This window comes from Ixodes scapularis, unplaced genomic scaffold (assembly GCF_016920785.2).
Source record: "Ixodes scapularis isolate PalLabHiFi unplaced genomic scaffold, ASM1692078v2 PGA_scaffold0__279_contigs__length_252992795, whole genome shotgun sequence".
Taxonomy (NCBI): Eukaryota; Metazoa; Arthropoda; class Arachnida; order Ixodida; family Ixodidae; genus Ixodes; species Ixodes scapularis.
This window is the reverse complement of record NW_024609835.1, coordinates 208,200,557-208,215,496: the sequence shown is the minus strand read 5'-3', so window position 1 is coordinate 208,215,496 and position 14,940 is coordinate 208,200,557. Positions and strand designations below refer to the sequence as shown.

Below are 14,940 nucleotides of genomic sequence, written 5' to 3'. Positions count from 1 at the left end.
TTTATGCCTCTATCACCTCGAAAATTGTCTTGGGAAGAAACTTCGCGGAACGAACATAGACCCAGGTATTTTCATTGTATCTTTTAGTATTTTTTCTATGCGTATATCAGGTGAACTAGAAGAAACTCTCTGCACTAAAACCCACTTCTTATTTTTAAAGTCAGATTTTCTGGCATTACCTTCCGAGAACAGGGTGAAGTATCAAGCAGCCAGGCGCGCTAGGAGCCAAACACACCATTGAAATATTTCTTTCAAGAGGACCTCCGGGAGGACTTAGCCTACTACACAAATCTCCATTCCGTTCAGGAAAAAGCAGGGAGGTCAATTCAAACGGATTCAAAGGTGTTGAAGATGTTTGTTGGTATCCGCATTGCCGTGGGTGTACTGAAGCTCCCAAGCACTAGGTGTTGATCGAATTGCTCAAGAAATGTCAAGAAACACGTTCTTTGAAGTGAGAAGCAACATTCACTTTGTTGACAAGGTGTCGGTAACCACAAAACAAAAGAAAAAAAACAGGCTTTTTCTAGTGGAGCCTATTGCGAACTCGTTCAGAAATGCCTGCTTGGAGCTGCCCCGATCTCGTGACCTATCAATCGATGAGCAGATGATTTTTTTTCAGGGAGATGTCGCGTGCGGCAGTGTGGGCCCTCCAAGCCCAAACACTGTCGGCCTTAAAAATGTTCTAATGGCACCTCCGGATGGCTTGGTTCTGGACTTTTTCATCTATTTTGGCAAGGGCGGAGTGTCTGCTGATGACATGCGAGAGTTCGGACTTGGGGGGAAGCGTCATCAAGAAGCTTCTGGAGACACTAAGGAGGGACCGAGAGACTTTCGTTTTCATTGACAGGTATTTCACGGGCCTGAAGATAGCTGAGCACCGTACTCGTGGCGTTGCGGGGACAATGCCGCAGGACCGGTCAATGCAGCGCGGTGCGTCACACTGTAAAGTGCGAAATGAGAACAAAATGTGCATTGTGAAGTGGAAAGACAACATACCTGTCTTGGTCCTGTCCACCGCATTTGGCACAGAGCCCGAAGGAAGTTGCGAGAGGTGGTCGAAAGACGAAAAGAAGAAAATAAAAGTGAAGCGACCTGATGCAGTTGCAAGGCACAACAGGTACACGGATGGGGTTGATTTAATTGACAGGTTTGTCTTTTGCTATCAGATTTCTTTGCGAACAAAGAAATGGACTGTCCGCGTCTTTGCCCACTTCTTAGACATGGCCTGTTGTAACGGCTGGATCAAGTACAAGAGAGACAGTGAACGAGCTGACGTTTCAAAACAGCAGAGACTAGATCTTCGTGATTTCAAAATGAACATTGCAATTTCACTCATTCAAGCAGAAATGCGGGGATCCAAGAGACTGCGAGAGTAGGAAGAGGAGAGCAATCAAGAAGAGACTAGACACACTGAGCGGCAGAGAAGCACATTCATTTCACTTTCTCCAGATGATGTCGTATACGACATGACAGGACACTTCCCAAAGCACCAAAGGCTTGGATCATATATGAGGTGTAGGAATCCAGGTTGCGCGGCCATATCAAGAGTGAAATGCCTGAATTGTGGCGTATTTCTTTGCCTCCAGCACCACAACTGTTTAGTTGCCTTTCATACGCACTGGGTCTCCCCCGGCCCTGATTTTCTTCCTGCTGTGTAGTTCAAAAGAAAGGAAAAACACCTTTGAACGTCTGAAATCGGCTACATTCAACGCCGCAAGACAATCGAAAGTTCCGGATTCACGCGTGATACGGCGTTTCTTGGTGCACGCTCTTATCTTCCTAGCTTTGGCCTGTGCTTCGACGGCGTTAGCATTTTTCGTTGTTTTCTATTTTCCTTGTTATCGTGTTCCGCGCCAGAGCAGGCACGCTTCTATATGTGTGGAAGTTTGAGTCGCTCAAGTTTGTACTACCCAAAACAAGTCCTAATAAGTCATTTTTTGCAGCGCCTCCTGGGCAACGCAGGATGCCTATACCCTAATGCAGTGGCGTAGCCAGTATTTTCTTTCGAGGAGAGGGAGGCGGCGAGGAGGGGGGGTTCCATGGCATGAATCGCCCCCCCCCCCCCCCCCCCCGCCCACCTCACCCAATGGCGAAGCAGGGTGAGCTCGGTGGTACGAGCGCTCACGCAAAGATTAGTGAGGCGCCGTTAAGATAAAATGGGTAAAGCTGCACCGTCATTTTTGAAGACAGGGCAGGCTTCATTTACAGGAATACGGGCGTGGTGGCTTACTGTTCTATTGTCGTCGTAGTTGCGGCCCACCAAGCTTCTTCACAGCACACAACTCCCCCGCTTTTAGAGGTAGCACCCCATTACCAACGCGTGAAGGCCAGAGAAAACACAAGAATAGCTAAAGACCGTTTTACTTAAAGAGGGCGCTTTCCTCCTTTCTGATTGTGTAGAACGAGTGAAAGTCCCGGATGAGAGGCTTTGCCGGTGTTGGATGTCTGCTGTGCCCGAACTTCGTTCGCGCTTTCTTTCCTGTTTTAAACTCGCAAACTTAATTAGAGCCAGAGGCTTCGATGGCAACAGTCCCCCGCTCATGGGGACACCATTGCTGGGTCATAGGGTGCAAGAATAAAAACAGAAAGCATAGAATACTGTCCGAGGACATATGTAGCTTGCAAGGAACCCGGCAAGGCGAGAGCGGCGGCAATGTCTTTGAGCTCCATCGCTTTCCACATGACCCCTGTCTCCGGCGGCAGTGGATTGCGTCCGTAAACCGAAAAGGCGTTTCCTCAACGCCATCCTCTCGACTTCGCTCGGAACATTTCGTGAATGGAGGGCGCACCGATCGCTGTACCGCCGATGAACATGGCGTAGGCTCGCAATGTGAGTGCGAGTTTTCTCATGATAACTGCTGTTTCAGTTTGTAAAATTTCGTAACTGAATTTATCTTAATAGTGATAATTTGCAGTGCTGACTGACTCGATTTTATCATCTACAACACTTAGTTGAAGGCTCATTTCCGCCGCCGGGTGAGGCTGGAAATTGTTGAAAACGTAGTTCTATTGTTTGTTTGTTTGTTTTTTAATCGCGATCTCCTGCGCGATACCAGAGAGCCGGCAAAAGCGCTCCTTGAAGTGCCGCTGGTGGGTTGTTTCCGTTGACTAAGGCGCTTTGAGGCGCTTGATAGTCGCTGCAGGAACGTCTCGTGTGTTGCGATCTGCGTTTTCGAGCCCAGTGTGCACGTTTCTTTGTTTGAGTCATGGCATCCGCCAGTGTGGCCACGGGGGGAACAGCGACAGCGAACGTGCCAGCGATAGAAATTGGAGGTGAGTATTAAAAACAATGCATCAAATAGTAAACTAATTCGTGGCTGCTTCGAGGCTTTCTGCGGTTCGATAAAAGTGTATCTAGAGCGTCTTCGTCGTTCATTCACAAGTAGATATTAGAACAGGGACACGAAGATAAAAACAGCAGCACAGCAAGACGAGATGTAGCAGCTCCGGGCGTTTACAAAGTTAATTGAGGTTCCCGTTTCGTGTATCGCTTGTTGATAAAGGCCCGTTCACACTCTTGCGACCGAGTGCGACCGAGTACGACTGAGAGAGACGAGTTCTCTTAAAACTTGTTAAATGTTCTTAAAATGAGGGAAGACACTGGCATTGTGGCGCCATCTATGCGGTGACCCTGGAACTGCATTTCACAAGTGCGAAGGTTTTGCGGGATTTCCGAGGTCAAATCTGCGTAATACCCATAGAAAGGCTCGTTTATAACATTGACAAAGGTTTTTCGAGCCAGGAAAGAAAGGATAATGCGCGAGAAATAAAAAAAAATATGCCGGACCGCCGAGTTTACACTACGTCCCAATAGATGGCGCCAGTGTGTTTTCTGGTTTAAGAAGTTGTAAGGAACCTAGGTTTAAGAGGTCGCAAGAGTGTGAACGGGCCTTTACAACTAAAAGCGGCTACGTTGAAATGGGCCCATTGAAAGCAAAAATGTATAAATGGTTTATCATTTCCAGTCATGCGGAAAGCAATGAAGCTTAAAAACATTCCAGCCGTACTTGCCTTGCCGGATTCCATGCAAGCTACATAGGTCCTCGGACAGTATTCGACGCTTTCTGTCGTTATTCGTGCACCCTATCACCCAGCAATGGTGTCCCGATGACCGGGGGACTGTCGCCATCGAAGGCCATGGCTCTAATTAAGTTTGGGAGTTCGAAACGTAGAAGAAAGCGCGAACGAAGTTGGGGCACTGCAGACGCCCAACACCGGCCAAGCCTCTCATCCGGGACTTACACTCTTTCTACACAATCAGAAAAGGGGAAAGCGCCGGTAGCCCTTTCCCCTTTTCTCTCTCGCTCTCAAAATGGCGCTACCCACGATAAAACGGTCTATAGACCTTTTCTGCAAGTGCGCCGCCATCTTGAATTGACGTCACTTCCAGTATGGGCGAAAACATTGTTTTGCCTTTGCCACGCCAATAGAAGGCATTTAGGATATAAGCCTAAACGTCACACTTTGTTGTTTTGCCTCCCCTTTATTTTTTTACAATTTACAGGCTGAAACGTTGGATTATTTTTTCGTCGCCCATACCGGATACGCCTATTATGTAGCTGGAGACGAGAGTACACAGAAAAGGTCTATACACCGGTGTGTGCTCTGCTCCATGGGCGCCACAATGTTTGTTTATGCTGACGCAATGACTCGGTAAAAAAAAAGGGGGGGGGGGTGGCTGCGCTTTTCGCGAGACTCCGTGTTTTTTAAAAACCTTCGCACTTATCGTGGTGCAAGAACGTCGAAAAAGCATAGTCACGAAGCTCCAAGAACAACACCAATGACAAGATGGGCGTTAAGAGCAAAAACCTACTTTAATACGCAGCCCATCTCTTCACAAGTGCCTGCGTTTGAGATTAGTGTTTCACATTCTTATCGCTGGGAGCTAAGATTTCGGACACAACTTGCACTGCTGTTTGGTTTGGCGCTATCTATGGACTGGAGCAAGAAACATTGCGTATGCTTGAGGGTGGCAGCAGCACTGTTCAAACGTGAGCTATTACTCTGCTCGCGCCGCTACAGCCTAGTGTCTGAAGCAAGAAATACTGGGTAGGCCAGAAGCCATAATCGCATAACATGCAAGTACGGCGGAATCTGCGGCCTGGGGGTCAATCGCAATGTGACTACGTATAACCGGAGTGCGTTTTTACTGCAAGGAAGTATCAAGCTTTTCGCTGCGTCACGCTCCAATATGCGTGAGTTGTCCTCTTATACGTAGCGGATATCGAAGCCGTCGGCATGGAATGGAGGGCTTATCGTTCACCCATTGCCAAGTTACAATGAGCAGGGTATAACCTTGAAATCTCACTCTACTGCCGCCACCTGGCTGTTATCGGCAGGCTATACTGTCACAAGAAATTAAGCAGCAAAAACAAATCTCGACGTTGAAAATTTAGAGCAACCACCTTAGAAACAAACATTAGGGGCCCATATATAGGGCGAGAATAAATATGAGCAACCACAAAACCAAACTTTATTATCTATTTAAGGTTTAACAAATTCCTGCTAAAGAACAATATGCCAAAGTAAAGAGGGTCTTTTTTTGCTAGGCCGCTTTATCTTGCGGTGTGGTCCAAAGGCAGCAGCAGCATATCCTCGGAGCGATGAGAAGTCGTCAGTCTGAACTCGCCATTCTGCCACTCGGAGAAATGACATCATACACCACACACACACACACGCAAACTGCACGCCGAACGTGGAAACTAACTTGAATACCCGTGCGCCTATGCATAGTGAGAATATGAAGGCTCTTCGGAGTTTCTAATGTTCCGTGCAACGAAAAGATTAATCTAATAAGGAGTTGCATCGGATGCCACCTAGACATGCACAGCAGAAAGCAAGACGGAGTTCCCTCCAACGAGACGGGCATCACGATCGAGGGATATTTCACGAAGTGATAGAAACTTTGCCAAAAATGGGGATTTATATAGGCGTCCAATGAAAGAGGGAGAGACATGAAACACCCGTCGCAATCGCCGTTTGTCGGCAGGCCCTATCCCCAAAACGTCTATCGTCTACACAAGATCCTAGCGACTATGCGCGTAAAACGGCGGAAGCTGAGAGCTCGTTGTCTGTGACGACGGTTGAAAACATACCTGAGAGCGTCCACTTCGAATAAGTGACTGCTCGGTCTAGTGCTTTTGAATGTTTACAGCGACATTGAGGTTCAAGGGGTGGATATCCTGGATATTCTTTGCCGTGAACGCAGGCGGCTGAATCTTAATATGCTGGCGCTTGGCATAAATGGAATGATCAAGAGAGAGTGTAAATTGCTTTCTGAAATAACTAGTCAGTTTCTTTTTTACTCGGGGTCATTTCAAGTCCAAAGTACGTAATTCTGATCAGTACACAAGGTCTGCCTGAGCGCAGCGCCACCGGTTGCTTAGAGGGTAATTGTTTTTATGATTTTAATGGTCCTTAAATTACTGACATTGTTTTGTACTTTTACCATTTGTGCGCTTTATTATGTTCACTTTAGTTTGATTTAAGTATGAATTTCAGTGAGGATAGTTTGTTATACTTTGCCTTGAAATTGACATCCTTCATGACACAAATGTTTCGAAATATCTCTTCTTTATATATCTGAGATCAAGTTTCGCATCCCATCAAATAAGCATGAATAAAGAAATATTAACTATTTTATTTATTTAAGCATTTTCTACCCCACAAGCATTCCTCCCGAAAGCATATAAGGTGGAGATAGTCTGCGCTCCCCCTTTGCTCCGTGCGCCGTGCAAGACCGACTGCGTGAGCAGAATAGCGAGCGGGCCCAATGAGCACCGGGGGGGGACATATTGTCACGGGTGGTGACCAATAAACAAGAAATAAATAGGAATAAATAAACGTTTAATGTGGCGAACTTGTGCCAAAAATAAAAGGGTACAAAAGATAATAAGAGAGCGTCGCGGGCGTCGAAGTCGGCGTAGCAGCAGAGTCGAACGCTGGGGCGAAAACTGGCTCCGGCTTGCCCGCGGAGCCGCTTTTGTACACACGTTGGCTTCTGGAGCATTCGACGTAGAAGGTTCGACGCGTAGAAAATTCTGACCTCGAATCAGCTAGACGGTTCTCAATTTCACCAGAACATTACATTACAGTGTTAACAAAAATGCATAGCCGCGGCCAGGAATCGAACCCTGGCCCTTCGCGTGGGAGACAAGCGCGATAACCATTAGGCTACGGCCACGCTGCTTACCTGGCGCGGCATTAGTCCCCCCTTAAAAAGTGCATCGCCCCGATGCATCCCAAAACAAAACAAAGCACATAAAAAGAACGGCAAACTAAAGAGTCACTTGAAACACATAAGATCCACAGTCCTATCGAGCGTAGTACGGCTTCAGGCGCACGACGTGGACGAATTCAGGTCGTGGTGGGCGGCGTGATGATGTTCTGTTCCGTCGGGCGTCACCTCGTAGTTCAGCTCGCCGAGGCGACGAAGTACCTTGTATGGTCCAAAGTACCGTTTCAGCAGTTTCTCACTGAGGCCGCGGCGACGGATGGGCGTCCACACCCACACCCTGTCTCCGGGCTGGAAGTGAACGCCCCTGCGACGGAGGTTGTAGCGGCCCGCGTCGACGCGTTGCTGGTCTTGAATTATGAGTCGGGCGAGCTGGCGGACTTCTTCGGCCTGTTGAGCAACCGCCTGGGCGTTGTCGCTCTCATTGTCAGATGGCTCATGGGGCAGCATTGCGTCCAGCATGGTCGTTACCTTCCGACCATGTACCAGCTGAAAAGGGGTGAATCCAGTGGTCTCCTGAACCGCCGTATTGTAGGCAAACGTGACGTAGGGCAACACCTCGTCCCACGTCTTGTGCTCTACGTCGACGTACATAGAGATCATATCGGCGATCGTCTTGTTGAGTCGCTCGGTCAGCCCGTTGGTCTGCGGGTGGTATGCAGTGGTTCGACGATGGCCGGTGCCACTGAGACGAAGGATCTCTTGCGTCAGCTGGGCCATGAACGAAGATCCGCGATCTGTAATCAGAACTACGGGAGCGCCGTGCCGGAGGACGATGGACTCGATGAAAAACTTGGCGACTTCCACAGCAGTCCCTGAAGGAAGAGCTTTCGTTTCGGCGTACCGCGTGAGATAATCTGTGGCGACGATGATGCAGCGGTTCCCCGACGTCGAAGGCGGAAAAGGACCAAGTAGATCCATTCCGATCTGCTGGAAGGGTGAAGTTGGAGGAGAAATGGGCTGCAAAAGTCCGGCCGGCCTCGTCGGCGGATTCTTGCGTCGCTGGCACTCGTGGCATGATCGTGTGTATAGGTGGACGGTCTTGGGGAGCTTCGGCCAATAATACTTTTCACGAATACGGGCCAGTGTCCGGCTGTAACCAAGGTGTCCGGATGTCGGGTCGTCGTGGCAGGCTTGGAAGATCTCCTCTCGAAGGTCATTCGGGATTACCAGCAACCACGGTGTGTTGTTGTCGCCGAAGTTCTCTTTGTAGAGTACACCTTGTCGGATGGCGAAGGTCGGCAGTACTCGTTAGAAGACACGTGTCACGGTACTCCTGCCCCCTTCCAGGTGCTCGATTAATGCGCGCAGCTCAGGATCGTCCCGTTGACGTCGTGCCATATCGTCGGTGTTCACTGCTCCTAAAAAGCACTCGTCGTCATTGTCGTCGCTGCAGCCGGAAGGGGTTTCGACGGTGGCTCTGGACAGGCAGTCGGCGTCGCTGTGCTTGCGGCCTGACTTATAGACCACTGTCATGTTGAACTCTTGTAGTCAAAGACTCCATCGAGCGAGGCGTCCTGACGGGTCCTTCAGGTTCGCAAGCCAGCAGAGCGAGTGGTGGTCCGTGACTACACGGAACGGGCTCCCGTACAAGTACGGACGAAACTTCGTTATTGCCCAGACGACCGCAAGGCATTCTTTCTCAGTCGTGGAGTCATTTTTCTCCTCCTTGGACAATGTCCGACTTGCGTAGGCGATGACTTGCTCGATGCCTTCTTGCACTTGGACTAGTACTGCGCCCAGTCCCGCGTTACTTGCGTCCGTGTGAATTTCTGTTCCCGCATCCTAGTCGAAATATCCAAGCACAGGAGGATTCTGGAGTCGTCGTTTCAGTTCGTCAAATGCCTGCTGTTGCTCCTCTGCCCATTCGAACTTCTCGGCGTTCTTCGTGAGATTCGTAAGTGGTGCGGAAATCCTTGCGAAATCCCGAACGAAGCGTCGATAATAGGCACAAAGTCCAAGGAATCTTCTCACGGCCTTCTTATCTGTCGGCGCTGGAAATGCCGCGACGGCGCGAGTCTTCTCGGGGTCTGGGCGGACGCCTTCGTTACTAACCACGTGGCCAAGGAACTTCAGTTCGTCATAGGCGAACCGGCACTTTGACGGCTTGAGTGTGAGTCCGGCGGTCTGAATGGCTTGAAGAACAGCTCGGAGTCGTCTCAAGTGCTCGTCGAAGTCAGCTGAAAATACTACGACGTCGTCAAGGTAGACGAGACAACTCTGCCACTTCAGCCCTGCCAGTACGGTGTCCATGACACGCTGGAAAGTTGCTGGCGCCGTGCATAGTCCGAAGGGCATCACCTTGAACTCGTACAGTCCATCCGGCGTGACGAAGGCTGTCTTCTCTCGGTCCCGTTCGTCGACCTCGATTTGCCAGTAGCCGCTCTTCAGGTCCATCGATGAAAAGTATCGAGAGTGGCGCAGCCGGTCTAGGGTGTCGTCGATGCGGGGGAGTGGGTAGACGTCTTTCTTCGTAACCGTGTTGAGCTGCCGGTAGTCCACGCAGAACCGAAGAGTTCCGTCCTTTTTCTTAACCAGCACGACTGGAGAGGCCCATGGACTGCTTGAAGGTTGAATTATGTCGTCATTCAGCATCTCTTGAACTTGCTGATGGATCACCTCCCTTTCCTTAGCGGAGACTCTGTACGGCGATCGATGCACAGGGCGCGCGTTGTCCTCGGTACTGATGCGGTGTTTCGCAACGGCGATTTGGCACACCCTCGACAACGTCACGAAGCAGTCACTGTATTCGGCGAGGAGGTCACTTAGCTGCCGTCGTTTCGGGCTCGGAAACTTAGGGTCAATGTCGAGCTGCGCTGGCGACGGACTGTCTTGCTGAGGTGGCGAGGTTTCGTCAGTAACCGTGGCGATTTCGGCGGCGTTTCGAAGTTCCTCGACTTGGCCCACGGCTGCACCTTTCGTGAGGTGTTGAGTTTCATTTCGGAAGTTCGTCGCCAGGACCACAGTCCGCCCATCCTGAAGTTCAGCTACTCCTCTTGCGACGCCTATTCCTCTTCCCAGGAGCAATTGAAGGTTGCCTTCTAGGACAACTTCGCCGCAGGTAGCTGTATCGGCCACGACGGGTACGACAACACTTGATCGCGGCGGCAGGTTCACGTGGTCGGTGGCGACTCGGACGGCGGCTGACCCTGTTTGGGGTTTCTCTGAAGGCGGAACAGGCTTCCGCAGCGTCAGTCTCTTCTCACCCAGGTCGATGACGGCGCCGTATTCACACAGAAAGTCCATGCCAAGAATGACATCTCTGGAACAGTCTTGTAGAACGATGAACTTTACCGGAAACGTCTCGCCGTGAATCTCGACGCGAGCAGTGCACCTTCCGACGGGCGTGATGAGATGTCCTCCTGCGGTTCGTATTTGGGGTCCATCCCACGGCGTCATGACTTTGCGAAGGCGGCGGGAGAGCCTCCCACTCAAGACTGAGTAGTCTGCTCCGGTGTCCACGAGTGCCGATGCGTCGTGGCCGTCGATGACGACGTTTAGGTTGTTGGACACCGTTGCAGGGGCGTCGTAGCGATGCGTGGCGTCGGGAGAGTGGGAGCGCTCCGTCGTTCTTGGAGGCTCTTTACGTCGGTCGTCTTCGACAACTCCACCTCCAGGGGTTGCCGCGCCTAGTTTCCCCGGCGAGGAGTGAGGGGCCACAGGCTTTCACGTCGGGGTCGGTGCATCGGCGAAGCTGGACGTCTGGGCGACGGCGACCGGAACTCTCGGCGGGACGCAGGCTCGGGGGACTGGGGTCGTCGCAGGTACTCGTCGATCTCCCGAGGGCGTTCACCATACCGGGGGCGCGGGTCGTTTGGGTGGAATCCGCGCAGCCCGAGTTGGCGGTATGGGCATCGGCGGTACACATGGTCGGGTTCCCTGCAGTAGTAGCAGAGCGGGCGTCGGTCGGCCGTTCGCTACACGTCGGTCTTCCTCGACGAGGGTTGCTCCGGGTGGAAGTTCTGGACTTGCCCTTCCTGGCGTCGAGGATACTGTGGCATCGGAGGGTCTCGTCGGGGTGGCGCCGTGGCCTGGCGGTTAGCTTGCGGCGGTCGTCGGGCCATGGCGGCGTAGCTCAAAGTCGGCTCCTCTGGCGTTGTCATGTTGATCGGAACCTCAGGTTGGAAGGACCGGTGAACTTCATCTCGCACGACCTCGGCGAGCGACAGGGAGGACGGGCGATCCATAGTGGGGAGCATCTTGCGGATTTCTTCCCGGACGACTTCACGGATGATGTCACGGATGCCTGGGAGGTCGGTACCAAGGTTGTATCCGGATGTCGCCAGAGTAGTCACGCCAGGGTGTCGCTCGTAGTGTCTGGCGCGTGCTAGTAGGGCACGCTCCATATTCGTCGCCTCCGTGACGAACCCGTCCACAGTTGTCGGGGGATTGCGAATGAGACCTCCGAATATCTCGCTTTTCACACCCCTCATCAGGTGTCGCAGCTTCTTCTCCTCTGTAGCCTGGGGATCGGCGCGGGCGCTCAGGCGAAGAACGTCCTCGACGAAGCCGGTGACGCTCTCGTTTGGGCCCTGGATTCTGGTCCGCAGTAGGTCCTCGGCTCTCTCTCGGCGGTGGTGGTTGCTGAACGTAGCCTTGAGATTGGTCTTGAACAGGTCCCACGACGTCAAAGAGGACTCATGATTCTCGTACCAGTGCTTGGCGGTACCCTCAAGCGAAAAATAGACGTTGTTCAGGCGCTGCTCGTCGGTCCAGCAATTGTGGCGGGCAACGCGTTCATACTGGTCAATCCAGTCTTCGACGTCTTCGTATTGCTCGCCGTGGAATGGAGCAGCCGTCCGCGGTACGACGGGCAGGTAAACGACGGCTGGAGCGGCCGGGGTCTCCGACTGGTTGGCCATCGTCGTCCTCCTTGTTTGCCTGGTCCTGGGTGGCAAGGGTCCTAACTCCGGGGGTAGGCCTAGGTTCCGGCGACTTAATCGGATCTCGGTCTGGTCCTCGTTGGGTTCTTTGGGGGGCTTGTGTTCGCACTTGCACTGCGGGAACTTGGAGGGGAGCGCTGCACGGGCATGCGGTTACCCCGCACCTCCACCAGAATGTCACGGGTGGTGACCAATAAACAAGAAATAAATAGGAATAAATAAAAGTTTAATGTGGCGAACTTGTGTTGAAAAATAAAAGGGTACAAAAGGTGATAACAGAGCGCCGCGAGCGTCGAAGTCGGCGTAGCAGCTGAGTCGAACGCTGGGGCGAAAACTGGCTCCGGCTTGCCCGCGGAGCCGCTTTTGTACACACGTTGGCTTCTGGAGCATTCGACGTAGAAGGTTCGACGCGTAGAACATTCTGACCTCGAATCAGCTAGACGGTTCTCGATTTCACCAGAACATTACATGACAGTGTTAACAAAAATGCATAGCCGCGGCCAGGAATCGAACCCTGGCCCTTCGCGTGGGAGACAAGCGCGATAACCGTGAGGTTACGGCCGCGCTGCCTACTTGGCGCGCGGCAATATAATATGTTGAGACCTAAAGAAATAAGAAAAAGAGTTGTGTCTTTGGTCTGCTCCCGCGTTAGCATTGCAGACTTAAATTCGATTATAAAATAAATAAAAATGGCTGAGCGCCAAAAGAAGGAAAAATGTTAAAGTCGAAAAAAAATTAAATTAAATAGCGAAACCGCAGCCCACGGAGCAGGCCCGATCAGCGGATTTCATTTTCCTTCCCTTTTTTCCCTTTCCTTTTTTTTCGTTTAATCCCCCTCCCTCTTGGTTTTGTACTTGACGCACAATTTTCTTCGAGGTTGATCTTAAATCTTCGTCTTTTGGAGATGAAATCTTGGTGCTTGGGTACTTGATTGTGGTGGGAGGGTAGCTTCGGAATTTCGGGGAGTGGGGGGGGGGGGGGGGGGGTGTTGACCCTCGAACCACCCGTTGCCTACGCCATTGCCCTAGTCAGAACTTCACCCCTACCTAAAGGTCTAACAAGAGATTCTCGAGTGCTCATCTATAATCACGCACCGGTGCCACCCTCACTGAGGACGTCCTGGCCCGGTGGAGAACCTTCACCCCAAAGAAGGTTGCTCTCACCAGCCTCAGATGACCCAGAAACTGCGTTTTTGTCACGAACAAGTTTCAGCTCCGAATCAACGCAGTCCGCTGAGGCCCCAGTCCAACGGTGACCTTCTCTACATGCTCTGGAAGCGTTTCCCTTGCAATGCAGGACGTACTGTGGGAGTGTGCGGGGCTACAAACCTAATAAATTCATCTTTGTGTGTGCCTAGCGGGCATCAACCGAAAGATATGGTTTACATTCGCTACAATGTGCCGCTGAGTGAGCTGTAGGAAGGCGAACTTACCTCAACGTATTTTATGGCATGGACGAATCTCGCTGCGATGAGGAGGATGTACAGGCCCGCCATTATAAAGTGAATTGTGAAGTGGGCCAACTTTATAAACAAGAGGCCCGTCTGCACGATGAGCAAAAACGCACATGCTGCCAGAAGTACAAGGTCCAGCTTGTTGTAGTTGTCCAAGTTCACAAACTTCTGCCCGTACGCCGAAACCTGCGAAATCATTGATTCTGCTATTACCGTATTGTCAGACGTAAAAAGAAGACTGGTGGTCCGAATTATTTTATAGGCGGTTTTAGAATCGTGCACGCTAAAGATTTGCGTACGCGAAAAATAGCGTCGTCGCCACTGCACGTGCTCCGAACGCTAACCACGTTTGGCGCCTTGAGTGCGCTATTTTAGATGGTGGTTTTAAAAGCGCAAAGGACTAAGAAGAGAAGGAGGGTACAGGACAGAACGCTTACTTACAACTGGCAAATTTAATAGAGCATCTAGAGAACGACAAAGTGGAAGTGAAAAAGAAGAAAAGAAAAATGAAATGAAATTCAGGTCACTGCTGCTACAAAGAAGTTCTTTGGTTTTAGGAATCAGAACAAAAATATTTTAACTTCAGCTAAAGGCAAAGTACTTGCCACGTAAAAAAACTGCCTATACAACAAAAAGAAAAAAAATAATAAAAAGAAAAATTGAATAGAAGAAAAAAGAAGAAAAAACATCACGCAGAGCAACCGGCTAAAACGTCTTCAGGTAAAACACCGGTAGAACTGAAGTTCATTTTGTGTTTCAAGTCTTTAGGGGAAGCACCTAAAGAACTGAAGTTCTTTCTGTGTTAGGGTCACTGACGGGGCGGGGCGCTTATACACTTGTCGCCACTGGTGAGGATGACTTGAGCCTCGTACAGCTCTCTCTAATGTTTTTGTCACGGAACCGCTTCAGAACTTTGGTGTCGTTGAATGTTGGTGAGCATTTGCAGTCTCTGACATGCACCGCAAGGTGTCCCGATGGTGCTGATTTCAACGTTTGGGCATGTTCTCTTAATCTCGTATTAATACATCGCCCCGACTGGCCTACATAAACTTTGCCGCAAGTAAATGTTTTTTTGTATATCGCTCCACTTTGACATTCTACATACTTGAGTCGATGTTTTACACTGCACTCTTGCTGTCGATGCTGTTGGGAATTGATCTTAGGGCAGAGCCTTTTTAGTTTGTCCGGAGCTGAAAGCACGACTTGGACTTGAAACTTCGCGGCTGTTCTCTTCAAGTTGTGGGACAAGCGGTGTATATTTGACAGAACAGTCGGTCGGTGTTTCTTGTGTTTTTCAGGGTCGTGTTTTTTTTTTTTTTTCTTTTTAATAAGGTCATTAAGGATTCGGTGACTTCATATATTATCGAACT

The 14,940-nt window shown here is 50.6% G+C and overlaps 1 protein-coding gene across 1 annotated transcript in view; it reads right to left on the bottom strand.

The window, feature by feature from the left end:
- LOC121047041 overlaps positions 1–14,940 on the bottom strand; it is a 135,414-nt gene that overhangs the window by 57,312 nt on the left and 63,162 nt on the right. The window contains exon 10 of the mRNA XM_042293976.1: positions 13,550–13,756. Within this exon, the coding sequence (XP_042149910.1) occupies positions 13,550–13,756 (207 nt within the window). The remainder of the gene's footprint in view (positions 1–13,549; positions 13,757–14,940) is intronic.